The following is a 20,709-nucleotide window of genomic DNA, read 5'->3' as shown; positions in this document are numbered from 1 at the left end:
ATGGGAAAAGATCCCTGAGCAAGAGGGACTCACTCTGTTCTGGCCAGACTCCATCAGGCTCTGCTGGATAGCAAACTGCATGATCTCGTTGTCTTCGTCCTGCACCCGGACATTCCTGCCATCATCCTGAATGTGGTAGGATTTAGGGATCTCAAAGACGGATTGGTCAACCACAAAGGTGGAGCCTGGAGTAGCCACATTGGGGGGGGGGGAGGACACCAAGCATTAACCCCAGGGATTGGCAGAGACCCCATAAAGCAGAGGTATTACTGGTATTTCATCTGGATTGCTGGTTTAAGGATGTAAGTCTCTCTTAGGGTGAAAAATGATTTAGCCCAAGGGTGAAGACTCTGATGATGGGCTCACAGGTCAGGCAGAGACCTACTTGGCACAAAGGTTGCCCCAGGGTCATTCTAGGGTGTCCCCCATTAAAAGGATATGGACTAACACGTCACAGGCTTTGCTCATCCTCCAACTCTGGATGGAATCATCCTTGGTTGCCCTGGTGGATGGCCTGTGTCAGGAGAGGGACCGTTCCTTGATCTCTCAGCGACCTTCAATACCGCTGACTGCGGCATCTTCCTTAGATAGCCTCTGTGGGATGGATATCAAGGGGAGTGGACAACTGCAGAAGGTGCAGAAACACTGGAGGAGTGCTCTTCAACTCCTTGGCGCCTGCGCTGTGGCGCTCCACAGGGCACTATTCGGTCTCCACTGCTATCCAGTATCTATATGAAGCTCTTGGGAATGGCCATTAGGAGTTTGGGAGCACGGCACCATCAGTATGCAAAGCTCCAGGGCTCTGGACATATCTTGAACAAAAAATAGGAAAAGCAGCGAACACCTTTTCACCTCTATCATGGCAACCAGGTGGGCATACCATGTTGTCCACTGCTCTATTCAACAGCAGTGCAGAATCAAATAATAGGGCCACTGAACTGGTCTATCCAGTGGTACACCCCATGAGAAATCACAAAATAGGACAGACTTCCGCAACATGCTGGCTCTCCAGATGTTGCTGGACTCTCGCCATCTCTGACTGCTGGCCATATTGGCTGGGGCTGATGGAAGGTGGAGTTTGCAAACAGTTTGTGAAGGATGCGTTATTGTGTTGAGCATTTTAATTTGTTGTGAAGTAAACGTAACGCAGGATCCAGAAACACCTAGAGGACAACACATTTGAGAAGACGGCACTATCTATCCCTCTGCTGCACAATGCTTTGGGAGATGATCTCAGCTGAAAAGTGGGGTTTAAATATATAAAAATGGAGGAGATATCTTGCATAATTCAGCCTGTGTGAAGGCGCAACCAGGAGCAAAGAAGTCCACACATTTTGTCCACTTAAATCTGACTGCCACAGGGTCACCCCAAAACACCCCAACATGGAAACCAAAGGGTTCCTCTTACTTGAGTTCCTCCCTCAAACCCTGGAGCAGCTCTCTCACCAGACGGCTGCTGTGCCCCCTCTGAAGCCTGGGGAGACGCCTCTTCTGCTGTGCTGCAGCCATTCACATTCCCAAAAGTAATGCGAGCATTCAGGATGTGGAACAATGGGATCTCTGCAATTTGGGGGAAGGGAAGAGGGACAGGAGAGGTTGAGCAAGGTCACCAGTTATCCTCATCACCAGAGTTTGCTTTGAAGGTGCCCCAAGACAAGAAGCACCGTTCAAGGGGGGAGGGGGTTGATGTCTTGAACGTGGTGGCAGGGTGGAGGGCAGGAAGAGGGAACTCCCAGCACAAAAAGGGTCATACCGATTTTAACTGGAAATCCAGGAGGAAAGTCCAAGGTGATGAAGTCTTTGAGTTGAGCAAAATGTGCACTAGTTCTGGCCATCAGGTCCACAATGGGGGTGACCTGCTCCACAAGGGAGAGGGGAAACTGTTCGGACATCCACAAGTTGGCTTTAAACCTGCCAGAGACGAAAGTGTCATGAACACATCTGCCCCAAGTAGAGAAATACAGCGTGAGTCAGTAAGCAGTCCTCCTCCCCCTCTCTCTGACACAGAATGCAATGTTGATAAGGAGCCAGCAGTGTGGGGGGGGGGTGAGAAGTCAGCTCGCTCAAGACGCACAGGCAGACTTGGAAAGCAGGCGGCATAGCATTTCCTCACCAGAAGAGGAGGCAATTAATCATCTGAGCCAAAGGAGTCGTTGTATGGGAAAGGTATTAGACAGGAAGCAAACCTGGAAGCGTTAGGGTCATAGGCTCAGGATATTCTGCAGAACCAGGAAGCATTCTTCAGAAGGGTCAACTGATTCATAAGCCACGGACGTTTGGTTAGACATCTGAAGCAATTGTTTGTATTGCAATAAATCTTCAAACTAATTATGACTTGCGTGCTGTGTTATCAAGATGGCAGCCTGGGCTCCTGACAGAAAGTGTGTGCGTGTGAAGACACTCTGCTCCACTAGAGGGACAGCAGTGGGGAAAATTCACCCAGTGCCTCCTGCACAAGCCCCACCATAGCAAACCAGGGGCAGTGCAGAGCTGCCACTCACGTTCTGGTGGCGGTTGTGCTAAGAGCCTTCCGGAAGGATTACACCTTGTGTGTTGATGGGCGAGAGCCACATCTGCAACCCGGGTGTCCATCAGCACAGTCACTGCACCAGGATTAAGAAGGCTGGCTTAGAGACTGGATGGATCAGAACAGAATCTCTCCCACCCAGGTTCCAGGATATGCATCTCTTAAGCTCACCTCAAAGAGGGGGAAATGCCAAGCCACTAACTTAAAACACGGACCAAGTGAATGTTGTCTCTCGACTCAAGCCTTGACAAAAGCAAGCATCGCTAATGCTTCTGTACCGGGGGAAATGACATCCTTACACAAAGCAAGTGAGATGTTGGGGAGATGTTGGGCTTCTAATGGAGGCCTCCCCCTGCAGAGTGCATCAGTTTTATGGAAGAGCATCCAGCCATGTGAGTCCCTCACATGCAAGTCTGAAGTGATACCCACTGAGCACTTTGGCTGCTCTGTCTGTGAAAACTACACATAGGCAGGAATTGTGGATCTTGCCCATATGCTCATGGTCTCCAGTCAGAGATGACTGAGCTGCAGTTGGGGGGATTTCTAAAATAAAAGTTGCTGTGGCTTGAGTTACCCTGGAAGACTTCTCTGACTCCCAGGTTCCTGGGTACCATGCTGTGAAGGGCTCTCTCACTAAATGGGTACTGGGTCTCAGCGCAGGCTCAAATCAAGTGCTGCGAGGCCAGCAGGGAGTGGGCCTGACTTCTGCAGAGAGCACCTGTTCCTCCAGAGAGAAACAGAGTGCAGGATTTGCAAGAGAAAGGGAGGGGTAACTGAATCAAAGATAACAGGACGTTCAACAGGGCAGTAGCTTTACTTCTGAGTCCGGATGGTCACTTCTTTGGGTCTCCCGATGTCTCTGTCTTTCAGGTCAAACTGAGGGTTGAAATATTCCTCAGGAGTGATGGCTGTAGGGTTGTTGGTTGTGGCGTATTCTGTCGTGAGGTCCTGGGGGAAAGAGAAGAGCACAAGGTGGGTGACCAGCAAGGCTTGGCACTGAACGTCCAGCTGGCGGAAACTCTTGGCTATCTGTCCAGGTTGCCTCAAAAGCCAATGGTGTCCCCAAAACAGAAGCCCAGGAGGTCAGCCGCAGTGGGCCAAGGCTTCCCAACTCAGCAGATCAGCTGCTCCGAGGGAAAGGGGGATTTGGCCTCAAAGTGAGTTGGCTCGTGTAATGAATCAGGTCATAGTTAGGGGCTGTTTAGAGACCCATGGAGTTTTAAGGGTTAATGGACTCCCCAGTTAGAGTGACAGACACCCTTGGGAGGCGGGACATTCCGCTATTTAAAAGGGGGGAGCAGCCGTTAGAAGAGGTTGGAGTGTGTGTGAGAGGGTTGGGGAGTGGTGACTGAAGAAGGAGGGTGTGGGGCGAGGTTAGGTTTAGGTTAGGCTAGGAACGTTAAAGATGTGTTGATGTTGATGTTGATGAAACGAAGAATATACACTGATAACAAACTAAGCTTATGAACCTATACTGAAACCGCTATGCTCTGTACTAAATAAAGATCTCTTGTTTTTGAGCCAAGTCGTCGTTCTTTTGGTCCAGCAGGTTATATAAGCTCTTGAGGAGTGGAATTCAGGTAAAGGGCAAAACTAATCTGAAAGGCGATAGTTTGTGTCTTAGAGTTCCCTCAGGAGGGGCTAGTGGGCGAGAAACCTGGGATTGCCACAGAGTTGCTAAGAGGGCTTAGTCAACTGGTATAGTGAGGGGATCTAACAAAGAGAGGCCCCGAACTATAGGCAAAGGAGAGGTTACCGTAAACCCCAAAGCCCAGAGCAGTGGAAATAACCGGCCACGGCCGCTGGACAGGAAAACTCCCGTTACTAAGTAATTCCCAGTTTATTAACAAAAGGGAAAGACAATAACAGACGGACCTCAAAGGGACAGGTGGGGTGCGTGTTAATTTGACCCAGAACACCTGATTAAAAACATAACTTAGTAACAAGGGGAGAGTCTGAGGTGGAGGTTCGTCGCAGCTCGTCAGGCAAAAACAGAGGGCAGGATCGGTACAGGGAAACGTGAAGGTATCTGATGGAAGACAGTCAGTGGGGGTGCAGTGGATCGTGTTGGACTAGAACCTGGGAGACCAGGGTTCAAATCCTCAGACCAGTCACTCACCTTCAGCTTCACCTACCTCACAGCTTCACCTACCTTTACACATAGGTGGAAGAAAGGTGGAATATAAATGAAATAAAGTGCTGGCCTTTCACCAGAGGACTTCCAACATTTATTTGCTTTACAAATAAATGCTTTACACAAATTAATATTTTGAGGAGTCGAAGGCAGAACATGCTTGCACCAATTACTCCGATTGGTCAGGCATGGGGGACCTCCAGCCCTGAGGCCAAAGAGGCCTGACAGGCTTCCGCGTTCTGCCCTTCCAATGCAAAGCCCTCAGCTTCCAAGTGCAGGGCAGGCCTCTCAGCTGATCAGCATTACAGGGAGCCCATCTTCAAATGAGGCTTCTCCTTTGGCAGGCGTTAACCACCTAACATAATGATGTCATTGTGACATCAGCTGATTGACATACAGGTGGTCATGCCCACCTATCAAAGTTCAGGATCTGGCATGTTGCTCGGATCCCTTTCTCCACCCCTGGCCTAACCGTGAGAAAATAACACAAGCTGCTGGGAGGGAGCTGAGGCCAACTCCTGCTTTTAAGTCCATGTTTATTATTTATTTTTAAATCAGCAACACACTGTGCTGTTTTATACTTGCATTTTTTAATGCTAGCCAGTTGAGGAACCAGGAAGCTGAAATGTGGGACAGTGAGTAAACAATAAAGGAGGAGTCCTCTTTTGCTGAAGAGATCAGTCTCAAAAAACATTTTGCTCCTATCTCTGTGGTATAAAAACAGGAGTTCCTGGCTGTTGCAGAATAAATAACACAAACTTCACATTTCCAGAGGGGTAAAGGATCCACAACACTTCTAGGCTGCCTAGTGGGACTTCCCCTCATGTTTCAAACCCAGATGCACAAACCTCTTCTCCTGGACGACATAATGAAATACAAAATTATCCCATAAGAAGTTTGTTTTGTATTAAATTCGCAGCATGAACCCTACTTTGCTCCTTTACTTTTATTCATTTTCCTTTGTCTTTCTTTATGTATTTTCAATTGTACTGTTAGCAGTTTTCCAGTAAGAGACTTAAAACATAAAAAGGGAAAAAACACAATGTATTTTGCTCACCTGTTGTGCTCCGTACTCATGCTCAATGGTTCCCAAAAAGGATTCAAAGGGGTTTCTGTCAGCTGGAGGAAAGGGCAGGGGAGGAAGCACAACAGCAGGGTTATCTCTTGTCATGCTAAAACCTTCCTACTGGGAAGCATGAACAAGGCTGGCCTTTCAAAAGGACTCTCCCCACAGCCCCAGTGCAAGAGCTGGAGACGCCCCCATTGGATCTCCTGGATCTACTCCTGGAGGGCAGGACTAGAAAATGGAAAGGAATCTCACATCCTTTCCAGTGAGCAGGAATCATGGGGAAATGATTCTCCCCCTGCCTTAAATATGCACAATAAACTGGTTTGTGATGGAATCTAACATACCGTAGTTCATGGACGCCGTAACAAATGATTCTGTCACTTTAACACATGACTTGAACTGAAGAGCCACTTCTTGCGGCAGCTCTGGCAGCTCAGAAATCTTGGGTGCGAATCGGGTCTTAACACATCCATTGACAATCTGGTGCCCTCCACGCTTTTTGGATTACTATTGACAGCCATGCTGACTGGGGTTGGTGGAAGCCGTAGCCCCAAACAACTGGAGGGCTCCAGGTTGGCAAAGCCTGCCTTAAAGGATCCAAAATAAAATGTCAGGAAGCAAGGGGCAAAATTGGCAGTTGCAATTCTTCAAAACAGCCAGCAACAGATTGCCTCCACCACTTGTGCGGGGCTGGTAAGAAAATAAGAAAATGCAAGGAGCCTGCTGGATCTGGCCAGGGGCTCACCTAGTCAGGCATCCTGTTCTCACAGGGGCAACCAGATGCCTGTGGGAAACCAGCCACTAAGATTCAAGTACAAGAGCCCTCTCCCCTTTGGGGATTTCCAGCAAACAGCTCTGGAGAAGCACTGCGGCCTCCGACTGTGGAGGCTGAGACAGCCATTGTGGCTGGTAGCCATTACTAGCCCTCTTCTCTTCCATGAATTTGTCTAATCCTCTTTTACAGCTAAACAAGGTGACCATCACTGCCTCCTGTGGGAGGGAGTTCCATAGTTTAACTATGCACCGTGTGAAGGAGGACTTTCTTTTCTCTGTCCTGAATCTTCCATCCTGAATCATTGACGTCCCCGAGTTTTAGTGTTAGGAGACAGGTAGAAATAAATTTCTTTATCCACTTTCTGCATGCCATGCATAATTTTATAAACTCTTGACTCGCTTTTTCTCTAGAATCATAGAATCATAGAGTTGGAAGAGACCCCAAGAGCCATCCAGTCCAACCCCTGCCAAGCAAGAAACACCATCAAAGCATTCCTGACAGATGGCTGTCAAGCCTCCGCTTAAAGACCTCCAAAGAAGGAGACTCCACCACACTCCTTGGCAGCAAATTCCACTGTCAAACAGCTCTTACTGAACAGCTCTGAGTTAAGAAGTCCCAAATGCAGTCTTTTCTCACAGGGGAATTGCTCCTTCCTCTTGATCAGTCGTTGGCAAACTTACCCAGCCTCGGGCTGGTTCCTCCGGCGCTGAACGAGTGGCAGGATGTGCACATGGACCTCCTCCGACTCAGAAGTGCACCGGAAATGAAGCTTGTGCATGTGTACAAGCCATTTCCAGCGCTCCACTGACCCGGAGATGGGCAGCCACGCCGCGCCGCTAAGAGCAGGCGTCGGCGCGGGCCGGATAATTGGCTCGCTTGGGCCGTATCCGCCCCACAGGCCTTAGTTTGGGGACCCCTGCTCTTGATCATTTGGGTGGCCCTTTTCTAAACCGTTTACAACTCAAGATATCCTTAGAGGATACCCACACTGTTCTGACTTCCAGCTCACCCCAAAGCCGCATGAAACAGCAGCAGGCCTTGCTTAAAACAAAGACCCAAAACAGACTAGCTGCTCTTCCCTTAGCCATCCCAGCCTCCTGAATTAGAGAGCAACAGCAGCATGCCTGTGAACACATTTCATTTTGCAGGGGACTGAATTTTGGCCAGGCTGTCAGCCAAGGAATTGGGTTGTAATGTCTGGGCTCAGAATCAAAGATGCCTTGCCTGCTGGAGGGTGATCAACCTCGGCCCTCTCCTCCCACAGGACCAAATTACCTTTGTATCTCCTCTTCTCGTCTTCTGTCAAGTGCTCTGTTCTGATCTTGGTCACAACATTCACATTGTTGGCCGTATAGACCTTGAGGGAAACGAGGAGGAGGAGAGAGAGAGATGTAGAGAGCCTAGCTCAGTGGTGGCGAACCTATGGCACGGGTGCCAGAGCGGGCACTCAGAGCCCTCTCTGTTGGCACGCACCATCACACCAGCAGTGCCATTGTTTGGGGTTTTCAAATTGGGCAGCTGCTTCCCCCCACGCCGCCTCATGAGTAAACCACTCCCTCCCCGCCGGCAGCAGCTTAGAGGCAGTTTACCTCTGCAAAGCAGCTGTATTCCTGCCTCCCCGCCCCCCCCCCCGAGATTGGTGGGATTTTTTGCAGCCAGCAGGCTGAAGTTTGTATGATTGGTGGGTTTGTCAAGGGTTTTCGTTGATTGGCTGCTGCCTGCGAACCTTGAGACTATGTGTTGTTTCTGCTCCGCACGCCAGAGGAATCGTTTATAATGCGTGTGAGTGTTTTTCTCCCCCCCCCAAAAAAACACCTGTGATCCAAGCCCCTCAAAAAAGCTCTGCTAGTCTTGGCAATCCCACCCAAAAAACCTCTGGGGAATGCCCCCCCAAAAGCTCAACAACTCAGGGCAGCCCCGCCTCCCCAAGCTCATTTTATCATGGTATATTAATTATTATCCCATATTAAATTGCCGTGTTGGCACTTTGTGATAAATTAGTAGGTTTTGGGTTCAGTTTGGGCACTCAGTCTCCAAAAGGTTCGCCACCACTGGCCTAGCTAGTTCTGGAAGCCCCCATAGAACTGGCAAGGAGGGTCCCAACCCGTCCTCATCCTACCCCAGTTCCAAAGCACCATCTGCTGGCCAGCTAAAGCATCTCACTGGGGCTCCTCTTGTGGAAGACTCTCCCCAGGGAGGCTCACCTGGCGCCTTCCTTACATAAAGCATTGCTCTTCCCCTAGGCCTTCGGCTTATTAAACTATCTGTGGCCTTTTAAACTCTGAGGGGGAGTATTGTTTTTGTTTGCTATTATGTGATGCATTTTTGTGTTTTTATATATAGTAAACTACCCTGTGATCCACAGTATAGGAATTTTAATAATAATGACAACATCTCAATATATAATATGCACAGTAAACTCTTTGGAGGGTACAGCTAGCCTGTGTCATTCAGAGGTTCTGTAATTTTGGTAGGAAAAAAAGGAAAACCTGGTGTAAGAACCTCCACAGCCGTACCAAAGGCCCACTGCGTCCTTTGAAAGCAGCAGGTGGTTGGCGCCTCCGGAGAAGAATGGGTATCTCCAGGGACAACTGGCACAAGCGCTGCAAGACCGGGGGAAAGCAAAAGCCCTACCACAAGAACAGGAAGTATGAGTTTGGGCGACCCCCTGCCAATACCAAAATTGGCCCTAGGAGAATTCACACAGTAAGGGTACGTGGAGGGAATAAAAAATACCGTGCTCTGTGTCTCGATGTTGGAAACTTCTCTTGGGGTTCTGAATGCTGTACCCGCAAAACCAGAATCATTGACGTAGTGTACAATGCGCCTAACAATGAGTTGGTGCGCACAAAGACCCTGGTCAAAAATTGCATTGTCCTCATTGACAGCACACCATACCGACAGTGGTACGAAGCCCACTAGGCCTTGCCACTCGGGCGCAAAAATGGTGCCAAGTTGACTCCTGAGGAAGAAGAAATCTTAAACAAGAAGCGTTCAAAGAAAATTCAGAAGAAGTATGATGAAAGAAAAAAGAATGCCAAGATTAGTAGTTTTCTGGAGGAGCAGTTCCAACAAGGGAAGCTACTTGCTTGTATTGCCTCCCGACCTGGGCAGTGTGGTCGAGCAGATGGATATCTTCTGGAAGGCAAGGAACTAGAATTCTACCTGAGGAAGATCAAAGCCAGGAAAGGCAAATGAACAGTCACTGTATCTAATGTGCTGAATAAATACCTACAGAGTCTTTTATAAAAAAGAAAGAAAGAAAGAAAGAAAGCAGCAGGCCAAAACACCTCTCACTAAGTTCATAGTGAAAGAGGAACACTTGATGCCTCTCAGAGACACCCCACCATCAAAACCACCTAAGAGCATAACAGCCCTGCTGGGTCAGGCCAGCCCATCCAGTGCAGCCTCCTGTTCTCACAGTGGCCAACCAGGCGCCTCAAGGGGAAGCCCACAGGTCAGGACGCAAGCGCAAAAGCCCCCCCCCCCCCCCGCGGCTTCCAGCAACTGGCATTCAGAAGCATTTAGTGCCTCCAACTGAACATCGTCATTGATAGCCTTCTCCTTCGAGAACTTGTCCAATCTTTTTAGAACCTCTTGACATGGAGGCTGCATTTCTCTGGAATGTAGCCTAAAGCTGCCAATGGACATTTCTTCTTAAAGCCACTGAAACTGGTCCCAGAGAGTTCCAGAGGCTCATTTCACCCTGTCTCTTGCTTGCCATGAGCACACTGCCAATCCATGTTTTCATCAGATAGCTGCACATCCTTACACTGTGAGACAATGAAGCCCATTATTTGCTGTTTGCTTTTCCTAGACCCTCTGAGGCCTTGTGAACCTCATTCATGCCACTCTTCCGAATCAGAAGCAAAGGTTTTCAGGCTGCATGCTCTTTTCATCAGGTGTCAGGTCCTCATGGCTGCAAATTAAAGCTCTGTGGAAGGAGGAGATTTGTGGGCAACACCTGGAGAAATCTTAAAATGCTGAGCAAGGCTCCTAGCTGTTAGGGGAAAGGGACATCAGTACAAGAGCAACAACTGACCTTTGCATCATAATCGCTCACCAATTCATTCTTCTCAGTTCTCCAGACCCAGAAGCCGGACGTATTTCTGCAAGAGACAGGAAGCTATCAAAGAATCTGTGCTTCTGCCTTTACAAACTGGCTGTTGGAAGTGCAACAGCAAGGACCATTTTGTTTGTAACTCAAGAACTGACTCTGTTAGTGTAAACTAGCCAAGAGGGTGCCAGGTGGAGGTGTTGCATGATGCTTGTAAGGCAGCATGTACCTGGAGGAGATCCATGGACTTGAGCGCCTTGAGAGAAAAAGCAGCATATAAATGTGATAGATAGATAGATACATACATAGATAAATAAATAAATAAATAAATAAATACATTCACTACCCACCTCTTTAAGGAAAGAACCAGGATGGGACTCAAACTCCCACCAGCCCCCCCCCTCCGCCCCCACGGGGAGCCCATTACCACTCCATGGTGGCCTTGGCATAGTTTCTTAGCAGGACGAGAGAGAGAGAGAGAGAGAGAGAGAGAGAGAGAGAGAGAGAGAGAGAGAAGAGGGGAAGGCTTATGCCACCTCCTCAAATGCTTTGGATATGGGGAGAGACAGAGGTTGGGGAGCTCTGGATGCCTCCTCTCCCTGTGCCAGACTCTGAAACTGGGGCTATGTGAGATCTAGGGCAGGGGTAGCCTGCCCTTACGGTGGTGACTTTGCAGTTCAAAATGTCTGGAGGGCACCAGGCTGGGCAAGGCTGCTTGGGGAACAGCTGCTGGAGAACCAAACTTGAGCCTTGTCCCACAAGGCCAGTGCCTGTCCCTCCATCCCTCCAGCTGCCAAAGGGCAAAGGAGAGCCTGAGAGCTCTGGCCTCCTCCTCCTCCTCCTTACCTTTCAAAGGCAATGTTCCTCGTGTCTAGGGAAGTGCTGATGATGGGAGAGGTGAGCCGCCTCTCCACCTCCTTGGTCTTTGGGGTCATGGAGTCCAAGGTCAGGCGCTTGATTTGCTGGGTGATCTCAAAGCGCTCTGTGGCAACCACCTTCTCATCGTGGTTCACCTCGATCAGCTCTGCCCAGTTCCCAGTTTCTGGAGAGAGGAGGAAGATGCTTTTCTGGGCTCCTGACCAGCACACGCACATATAGGCCCTTACTTGTGAGTAAGAGAGTGATCTTTATTCGGGCAAGTAACAGGACAGGTTCAGCAACAGACAGAGGGCTCAGGAGTCACAACTGAGGAGTTCAGGTGCAGAGCAAAAAGTTGAAAACTGGACAAAAGAGACAGAAGTTCCTGTGGGCTCACTCACTCACCTTGTGGGGATATTAGGATTGATACCCATTGGAGCAGAGCAGGCTACTCCCAAGTGTGAAGGCAGCGCCTAGTTTTTAAACTGATTGCTGGGTTTAAAATGGCATAAGGTTGATGTTTTCCTTTATACTTTTAGATTATTATTTTTTCAACAAAATAATATTACTGTGCATCACTTTGAGTGTGTCTTTTTTGGCAGAGAGCCAGTTTGGGATGGAGGTTAGAGTGTCTGACTAGGCGCTGGGACATGAAGTTTTCTGCGTGAACTTGGGCCATTCCTTCCCTTTCGGACTAATCTACCTCGCAGGGTTGTTGTGGGGATTAAATGAGGAAGGGGAGAACCATGTACACCACCTTGAGCTCCTTGGAGGAAAAGGTGACATATAAATCATATAAATACAACGAATAAATAAATAAATAAATAAATAAATAAAAAACATTATGAACTGTTTACCCCAACAGCTTGGGGAAGCTGAAGCATTGTAAGGCACATTCTGCTTACTCCTCTGTAGACCAATAACAATAACCAAGGACAGTGACAGCCAACAATGGGTGCCCAAAGGATAGTAAAGGCCTAATGAGTTCAGGTGACATTAATGGAGCCAACTCAGGTAGGTGAAGGACTCTGCAAGCTTCTGAATTTTGCAGAGTCCTTCTTCAAGTGGAATGGAAACACCATTTCCTGGGCTTTGTAAACAAACAAAGGCAAAGGTTTTCAGTTAGGCCTTTTTGTTTTACTGAGCGAGAGGCATCACCTGGGTGTCAGTCCAGAAATGAATGTTGCACTCTTAGCCTTTGGCAAAAAAACCCCCAAACATTATCAAGGAGGCCATGTACTCCACCTCTACCTGCCCCACTGCAGAGGCTTTCTGCACAACTCTCAGCACAATCCTAACTATGTTTACTCAGGAGTAAGCCCTATTGAACTCAGTGGGGTTATTGGGATTGCAGCCTTACTTTCTGCCTCCAACAGACTGCTGGGATCACTGCTGGTCGTGCCTCTGACTGATGGAAATGCCCCACCTCTTGCCCTCCAGGGTCCTGCAACCCCAGCCTGCAAGGATTCCCTGCAAGCCCTGTCCCCCTCTCTGCCTACCTTCTTCCCCCCTGAAGATCAGACTGCGTTTCCCTCGTTCCCAGCTCATGTTCTCAAATCCCAGCAGTGTGATGTCAACTCGCAGCTTTGCGCCGCTCTTCCAGATGCGGCAAACATCGCTGGGGCAAACTCTGGAAACCAGTGGAACTGTTGGTGGTTGGAGAAAGAGAGAAAAGAAAAGAAAAGTACATTTTGCAAAAGAAGACACAAATGCCCAAAGTCCCTTGTGAGGTCAAACCTGTGGCCCACAGAGTCTGGCCTTCTGCTTCCAGGACTGGCCTCCTGGGGAGTCCCAGGAATCCCATCTGCAGCACAAGAAGGTGCTGTCCCAGCAGGCTGAGAACAAAGTTAAACTGCTATCACAACGGACCCATCTTCCATGAACTTATCTAAACCAGTAGTGTAGTGTTTCTTTGGGGGGGTGTTATTGGGTTGTTTTTATTTTGATTATCTATTTTGTGGTTTTATATTTTGATTTTATTCTGTGAACCACCTTGAGACCTCCGGGTATAGGGCAGTATATAAATTCAATGAAGAAGAAGAAGAAGAAGAAGAAGAAATAGACCAAACAGGAAAGGAGGAGGAGTGGCGTTATATGTCAGGGATGTGTATACCTGTGAAGAGATCCAGGATTTAAAACTTCAAAGCCAAACTGAGAGTATCTGGGTCAAAATTAAGGGAGAGAAAAGCGGAGCTCCGCAAAACCGCGGGTTGAGCGTCCCGCGGCAAGGGCTCTCCAGCGAGCCCACTATGGCGCTGAACCCTTCTCCCGTTCCCCTTGTAAAAGGGGAGTGGGAGTGAAGGGACAACGGCGCCGGGCTGTGGAGGCATGCCCCAACCGGGCTGGTGAAGCGGCGGCTGCCGCCGCACTGAGCACGTCGTTCTACCTGTTTTGGAAGAAAAAAAAGAAGAAACCTGGAGGCCGTGAGTACGGAGTTAATTGGACTTTAAAAAATTTGGTAATTGGCACTCTGGGAGGAATGTGAAAAAGGAAGCCCGTTCCTCCCTTTGTTGAAAGGAAGAAAATAACAAAGTTGCTAGCTGCTGCTGCAGTAGCGGATACAAAGTCTCTATGGAGCTTTTTGACAAGTGAGAATGGCTGAACCCCTTTCAGGGGAATTAAGTGATTGAAAATATTTCTTCTTTGGATTTGTTGGATTATAATCTTTCCACCCTGACTCGGGGGGAAATGGCGGCTAAAATGTATGTTTAAAGATGGAAAAGTACTGAAACTTGATACCCTCTGCCTACTTCTACCATGCTTGGTTTCGTTTTCAAACTGGCTTTAGACTCGGGACTGACACATGAACAAAGGATTATTCTTTTGAAGTTAGAACTGTTAAACCAGAAGTTAAATTTGTTGAACCAGGATGTCGAGGAGAAGTTATATGCTACAGGAAAGACTCTTGAGAACTTTGGCAAACTGGAAGAAAATCTTGCTAGGGAACTTGAGGAAATTATTGAGAAGCAAAATACAGTGACTGTGCAACTCCGAGAAGATGGAGGACCCTGTTGGTGTGAGAGACCCAGGGTTGGAATACAATTTATATCCAATTTCTGGGGTGAGAGCCCAGGAATGATGGGCAAAAGATTTGTGAAATTACAACTAGAAGATGACTGGAACTTTGAAATGGAGATGCTGGAAGATGATGACTTGAGTTCCCTGGAGTTCCCTGCAAGGATGTTTATGGACTGCGTCTGGACCTTTGGCTTTAAAGAAAAAGAGGACATTCTGGACAATGATGTGGCGGAAAGATGGAGAAATGTCTGGGGGGCGATCCCGAGTTGGCAAAGGAAAATGGTTAGAAGAGGGATAGGGTGAGAATATTTGGAATATAAGCAGGACGGCTCACCATGGTACCCTGAAGCCAGTGTGTTAAGAGTTTAAGATTTTGAACTAGTGAAGAGATATGTGAATTGTTTATTAGCAGCAGTTTAAGTAAAATAAGATGCAAGATAGGAGCTAAGATGTAATAGGTTGTATTATGAAGTAAAAAATGAATATTAAGAAGTTTGTTTATTTAGATATTTTGGATGATTTAAATTTTAGAGATGAGAAGTTATTAAAGTAAATTAGAATTGGAAACAAAGGAGAGAAAGCGGGGGAAGTCACCCGGTTAGACTCAAACAAGAATTTTTTTTTTCCTTGAGTAAGAAAAAGAAATATTGGTGTTTCAGTGGTGGTTTATACCGGTATTTGTTTCTTATTCTGTTTTGATTGCTGTATGTATGTGTTGTTTTATTTGTTTTGTTGTATTGTTGTATTGTCTTTTATTATGTGAAAACCAATAAATTCTTTAAAAAAAAAAATTAAGGGAGAGAAAAATAACAGTGATCTCATTGTGGGAGTTTACTACAGATCCCCAAGCCAAACTGAGGACACATATGATGCTTTCCTGGAACATATGACCAAGCATTCAAAAGGAAGTGAGATAGTAGTAATGGGGGATTTCAACTATCCTGATATTTGTTGGATGTCAAACTCAGCCAAGAGCACAAGGTCAAACAGATTCCTCACTGGCCTTGCAGACAATTTCATTGTCCAGAAAGTGGGAGAAGCAACAAGAGGATCAGCCATTTTAGATCTGGTCTTAACCAATAGTGATGACTTGGTAAGTGGGGTAGAAGTGGCAGGATCATTAGGTGGGAGTGATCATGCTCTTCTGGAGTTTATTATACAGCGGAAAGGAGCAACCAAGCATACTAAGACTCAAATTCTAGACTTTAAGAAAGCCGACTTAAATTTAGGGAAATGCTGGGTGTGATCCCATGGTCAGTAATACTAAAAGGGAAGGGAGTTCATGATGGATGGGAGTTTGTTAAAAGGGAGATATTAAAAGCACAACTTCAAGCAGTACCAATGAGACGAAAACATGGAAGGTGCCTAAAGAAGCCAGGGTGGCTATCTAAAGAACTTTTAACTGATTTAAGATTTAAAAGGGATATGTACAAAAATGGAAAAAGGGGGAAATCACCAGAGAGGAATTCAAACAAATAGCCAGCACGTGTAGAGACTAGAGAGGTTGCTAGAGAGGTTAAAAGCAATAAAAAGGACTTTTATGGGTATGTCTGTAGCAAAAGGAAGAACAAGGAAACTGTGGGGTCACTTAGAGGAGAAGATGGTGAAATGCGAACAGGAGACAAAAAAGGGCAGAACTCCTCAATGCCTTCTTTGCCTCAGTCTTCTCCAAAAAAGAAAACAATGCCCAACCTGAAGAATATGGAGCAGATGATTCAGCAGGGGAAACATAGCCCAGAATAAGTAAGGAGGTAATACAATAATACTTGGCTAGTTTAGATGTATTCAAGTCTCCAGGGCCAGATGAACTACATCCAAGAGTACTAAAAGAACTGGCAGAGGTGATTTCAGAACCACTGGCAGTAATCTTTGAGAATTCCTGGAGAACAGGCGAAGTCCCAGCAGACTGGAGGAGGGCAAATGTTGTCCCTATTTTCAAAAAGGGGAAAAGAGAAGACCCAAACAATTACCACCCAGTCAGCCTGACATCAATACCAGGATACTGACAAGCTGGAACGTGTCCAGAGGAGGGCAACCAAAATGGTCAAAGGCCTGGAAACGATGCCTTATGAGGAACGGCTTAGGGAGTCGGGTATGTTTAGCCTGGAGAAGAGAAGGTTAAGGGGTGATATGATAGCCATGCTCAAATATATAAAAGGATGTCATATAGAGGAGGGAGAAAGGTTTTCTGCTGCTCCAGAGAAGCGGACACAGGGCAATGGATTCAAACTACAAGAAAGAAGATTCCACCTAAACATTAGGAAGAACTTCCTGACAGTAAGAGCTGTTTGACAGTGGAATTTGCTGCCAAGGAGTGTGGTGGAGTCTCCTTCTTTGCAGGTCTTTAAGCGGAGGCTTGACAGCCATCTGTCAGGAATGCTTTGATGATGTTTCCTGCTTGGCAGGGGGTAGGACTGGATGGCCCTTGTGGTCTCTTCGAACTCTATGATTCGAAGAAGAAGAAGAAGAAGAAGAAGAAGAAGAAGAAGAAGAAGAAGAAGAAGAAGAAGAAGGACAACAACAACAACAACAACAACAGAACAGTGGAGGGGGAATCCAAACTACCACAGTAACTGGCAAGTGAATATGGCAATAATCAGGCTTTCGAGTCTGTTTGCAACAGATTAGCACGCAGGAAGTCAGAAAAAGAGGAAAATAACAACGGGATGCCAGTGGTGCTGTGGTCTAACCACTGAGCGGTTCGAATCAGATCAGAAGGTCGGCAGTTCAAATCCCCGCGACGGGGTGAGCTCCCGTTGCTCAGTCCCAGCTCGTGCCCACCTAGCAGTTCAAAAGCATGTCCAAGTGCAAGTAGATAAATAGGTACTGCTCCAGCGGGAAGGTAAACGGCATTTCTGTGCGCTGCTCTGGTTCGCCAGAAGCGGCTTAGTCCTGCTGGCCACGTGACCCGGAAGCTGTCTGCGGACAAACGCCAGCTTCCTCGGCCTATAGAGCGAGATGAGCGCCACAACCCCAGAGTTGTCCGCGACTGGACCTAGCTGTCAGGGCTACCTTTACCTTTTTAGCATGCAGGAAGTCAGAAAAAGAGGAAAATAATCAAGTAGAGGCCATATACTTCTTTTCTTCCTGAGTTTCCTGCTGCATGCTAGCAATTGAATTAGTGACTCTTCTTTATTTGCACTTCTAATTCAAAAGCTAAAGAGGCTGTATTTTATTGGCCTGAAAATATCTTGTTGAAGCTCAATGTGTTTTGCAAGTTGAGCCTATACAGTTAGAAGCCAGCATCTCTTAGTTCAGTGGAGCTGACTCCTAGGAAGCTCCGCATTGTGCTGATCCTAATAATTAGGGCATTAAGCTATGTACTGGGAGAGCAAGGCTTCAGGAACATCATGACGAGTTACTGCATGTCAAAATTTACCACTATACCACTGCATGTAACCCAGTAGCTCATCCCTGATATAGCCTTTCCTTGTAGGGAAGATACTCTCATCTCGTGGTTCACTATCTAGCATGTGGTTTGTGTATGCGCACTCAGGTTAAACACAGACCCTTTGGGAGCTCTTAGGGAGTTTTGGCAGGACAGACACATAGACATACTGCAACATAACTGAAAACAAGACCCAGTCTCCCACTGCAAGCGAGTCCCAGTAAGAGTGAGCTGCACACAAAAGGAAATACATAGCCTCAAAGAAAAGAGAAGGAAGTTTAATTCAAACGTACCCCAACTGGTGAATTCCCATTTCATTTCCACATAAAAATCTGGTGTCTGTTGGAGGAGGGAAAAGAGCACAGTTGTGATGTGTGATTCGGACGGGGGTAGGGCCTATAAAATCCAATGTGTTACTTTAAAATGAAGTGAATACAACATCACACAAATGGCATGGAACTTGCAGCCTCATAATGATGAAGTGGCCACCTCATTAAGTGGTTTCATAAAGAGAATTTGGTCAACACACAGATGAACAGCTAGTGGTTGGCTGTTCTGGGTTCTCTTCAAGCTCTTACCACTGGCTGATCTTTGAGGCTTGCAAAGATCCCTGTGATTTGAAGCTTCAACAATCAGCCATGACTTTATAAGACCCACAACTGATCTCATATATTGCAGCAGGTGGGTATGGCTTGGCCACTGGAGAGGTCTGGAGGACCCAGTAAGGCCAGTGACCAGAGGTTCCGCACTGCTATTGCGTTAAGACATAAAAAGGCAGATATTCAGCCCCTGTATATCGGCGGGGACCGGGTGAAGAGGGTGGCTGTATTCAAGTTTTTGGGAGTGACTATCGAGCAGGGTATGACTTGGAGCGCAAATACTACTGCTCTGGTAAAGAAGGCCCAGCAGAGAATTTATTTCCTCAGACTTTTAAAGAAGAACAATCTGAGTGAGACACTGCTGGTGTCCTTCTACCAAGGCTCCATAGAGAGCATTCTTACATATTGTATTTGTGCTTGGTTTTCCAGTTGCACAGCCATGGAGAGGAAGGTACTCCAGAAGGTCAGAACCACAGCCCAAAAGATTATTGGTCACCCTCTCCCATCTTTGGAAGAACTATACAGTTCCCGCTGCCTTAAAAAGTAAGCAATATTTTACAGGATCCATCTCATCCGGGATACAGTCTTTTTGCACCACTGCCTTCAGGCAAAAGATATAGAACAATTTAAGCAAGAACAAATAGATTAAAAAAATAGTTTCTACCCCAGAGCTATAACCATCTTAAATGCTGTAACCAGATAATAGGACCTTGGAGAGTTGTGATGGGTGTGTATGTATGTATGTGCATGTGTGGCTGAAAATGTGTTTTTTGTCTTGTTTTTATGGGACGGCATTCAATTTCGTTGCACTTGTACAATGACAATAAAGAAATATTAAACAGAAGTATTAGGCACCTGCTGTTCTTTTCACTGTGTTCCTCCAATGACAGCAACAATTTTATGCATATCTACTCAGAAGTCAGTCTCCCAGCCATATGCATTAAGCAGCAGTCTAAAACACTTATTGAGGTTGCAACCCTGCATGCACTTATTGCGAGCATGCTCAGCTAAAGAATGGTTTTCTCAGGGTTTTCTCAGAAATTTTACATTTCTCGTCTATAACTGAGCTGAGGCCTGTCTATAGCTTTTAAAATGAAAGTTATGGAATTAAAAAGAACCGGCCAGCTAAATAGTGAGAGGATGCATCATTCACGCCTCTCTATTTACCTCGTTGATTTTTTGGAGCAATTCTGGGACCCCACCAAGAGTGGTGGACGTCTGGTGGTAATCCCTGTGTTGCAGGATCATGTGGACCATCTCAGGATCCCCTGTGCTGACAGCTTCATGCAAGACTGGAAAAAAGACAGACAGAGGGAAGCTGAGAGAGAGGGAAAGGGATTCACATCACGCTGGATACTTGCAACTAGTGATCCAGTTCACTCCTGCTTTTCTGGAACTTTCTTAGCTCCCTGGACAGCCACCCTCAGAAGCTCCAGGGCCTGCCTACACCTTCTGCTGAAAGCACAGAAACATCTAGGCCTAGAATAGGCATGCTTTAGCCTGGTCAGATCTACTTTTCCTTTTGTTACTGGAGTCCCAAAAACTACCAAACAGAGCCACGTGCAAAAGACGTAACACTGGAATGAAAGAGCAGAGTGCCCTGCCCGAAGTTCTTCCTCTGTTCTCCTCCCTTTTGCTGCAAACATGCCTTGCTGCAACCCCTTACCTGTCCATCCCTGTGCATTTTCTTTGGTGACATCTGCTTTATGCCGCAGGAGGACTCTGACAGACTCAATGTATCCCAAAGAAACAGCAAGATGCAACGAGGTCCGGCCACGGGGATCCCGCTGGTCCACATCCTGCTAAAAAGCCAATAGGCAGACCTCTTCTAAGGCATCTGCTATAGTCAACACAAGTCATCAAGGATGTACAAAACTAAACATGAAAGCTGACAATGTTTCATGGAGTCTATGCTGACAGCTTCAACGCTGCTGGTGTTGCTTATAAGGACACATAGGCAGGCAAGCTTAAAATGAGACAGCAATCCCAAGAGAAATCAAACTGATCATCCTTTATACAGTGGTACCTCTGGTACTTAATTTGTTCCGGAGGTCCGTTCTTAAGCTGAAACTGTTCTTAACCTGAAGCACCACTTTAGCTAATGGGACCTCCCGCTGCCACTGCACCGCCAGAGCACGATTTCTGTTCTTATCCTGAAGCAAAGTTCTTAACCTGAAGTGTTATTTCTGGGTTAGCGGGGTCTGTAACCTGAAGCCTCTGAAACCTGAAACGTATGTAACCCGAGGTACCACTGTATAGAGTTAAGTAAAACACCCTATGCAAT

At 47.0% G+C, this 20,709-nt stretch overlaps 1 protein-coding gene and 1 pseudogene across 7 annotated transcripts in view; one reads left to right on the top strand and one right to left on the bottom strand.

Moving 5' to 3' along the window:
• ANKRD13A (ankyrin repeat domain 13A) overlaps window positions 1–20,709 on the bottom strand; it is a 31,349-nt gene that overhangs the window by 4,126 nt on the left and 6,514 nt on the right. For 3 of the 7 annotated variants that reach the window (XM_033171093.1, XM_033171095.1, XM_033171096.1), the window contains 11 exons: window positions 20,092–20,227; window positions 18,120–18,165; window positions 12,920–13,066; window positions 11,409–11,604; window positions 10,548–10,614; window positions 7,781–7,862; window positions 5,719–5,780; window positions 3,345–3,475; window positions 1,754–1,911; window positions 1,447–1,560; window positions 34–185 (listed from right to left, as the gene is read on the bottom strand). In XM_033171093.1, coding sequence (XP_033026984.1) covers window positions 34–185; window positions 1,447–1,560; window positions 1,754–1,911; window positions 3,345–3,475; window positions 5,719–5,780; window positions 7,781–7,862; window positions 10,548–10,614; window positions 11,409–11,604; window positions 12,920–13,066; window positions 18,120–18,165; window positions 20,092–20,227 — 1,291 coding nt within the window. Of the gene's footprint in view, window positions 1–33; window positions 186–1,446; window positions 1,561–1,753; window positions 1,912–3,344; window positions 3,476–5,718; window positions 5,781–7,780; window positions 7,863–10,547; window positions 10,615–11,408; window positions 11,605–12,919; window positions 13,067–18,119; window positions 18,166–19,592; window positions 19,718–20,091; window positions 20,228–20,709 lie in introns of all 7 variants that reach the window. The other 4 variants (XM_033171092.1, XM_033171098.1, XM_033171094.1 and 1 more) reach the window with 4 other exon arrangements.
• On the top strand, window positions 9,065–9,755 carry LOC117059392 (annotated as a pseudogene).

This window comes from Lacerta agilis, chromosome 14 (assembly GCF_009819535.1).
Source record: "Lacerta agilis isolate rLacAgi1 chromosome 14, rLacAgi1.pri, whole genome shotgun sequence".
Lineage (NCBI taxonomy): Eukaryota > Metazoa > Chordata > Lepidosauria > Squamata > Lacertidae > Lacerta > Lacerta agilis.
Note: the sequence above shows the minus strand (reverse complement) of the source record. Positions and strands in the feature narration are given on the sequence as shown.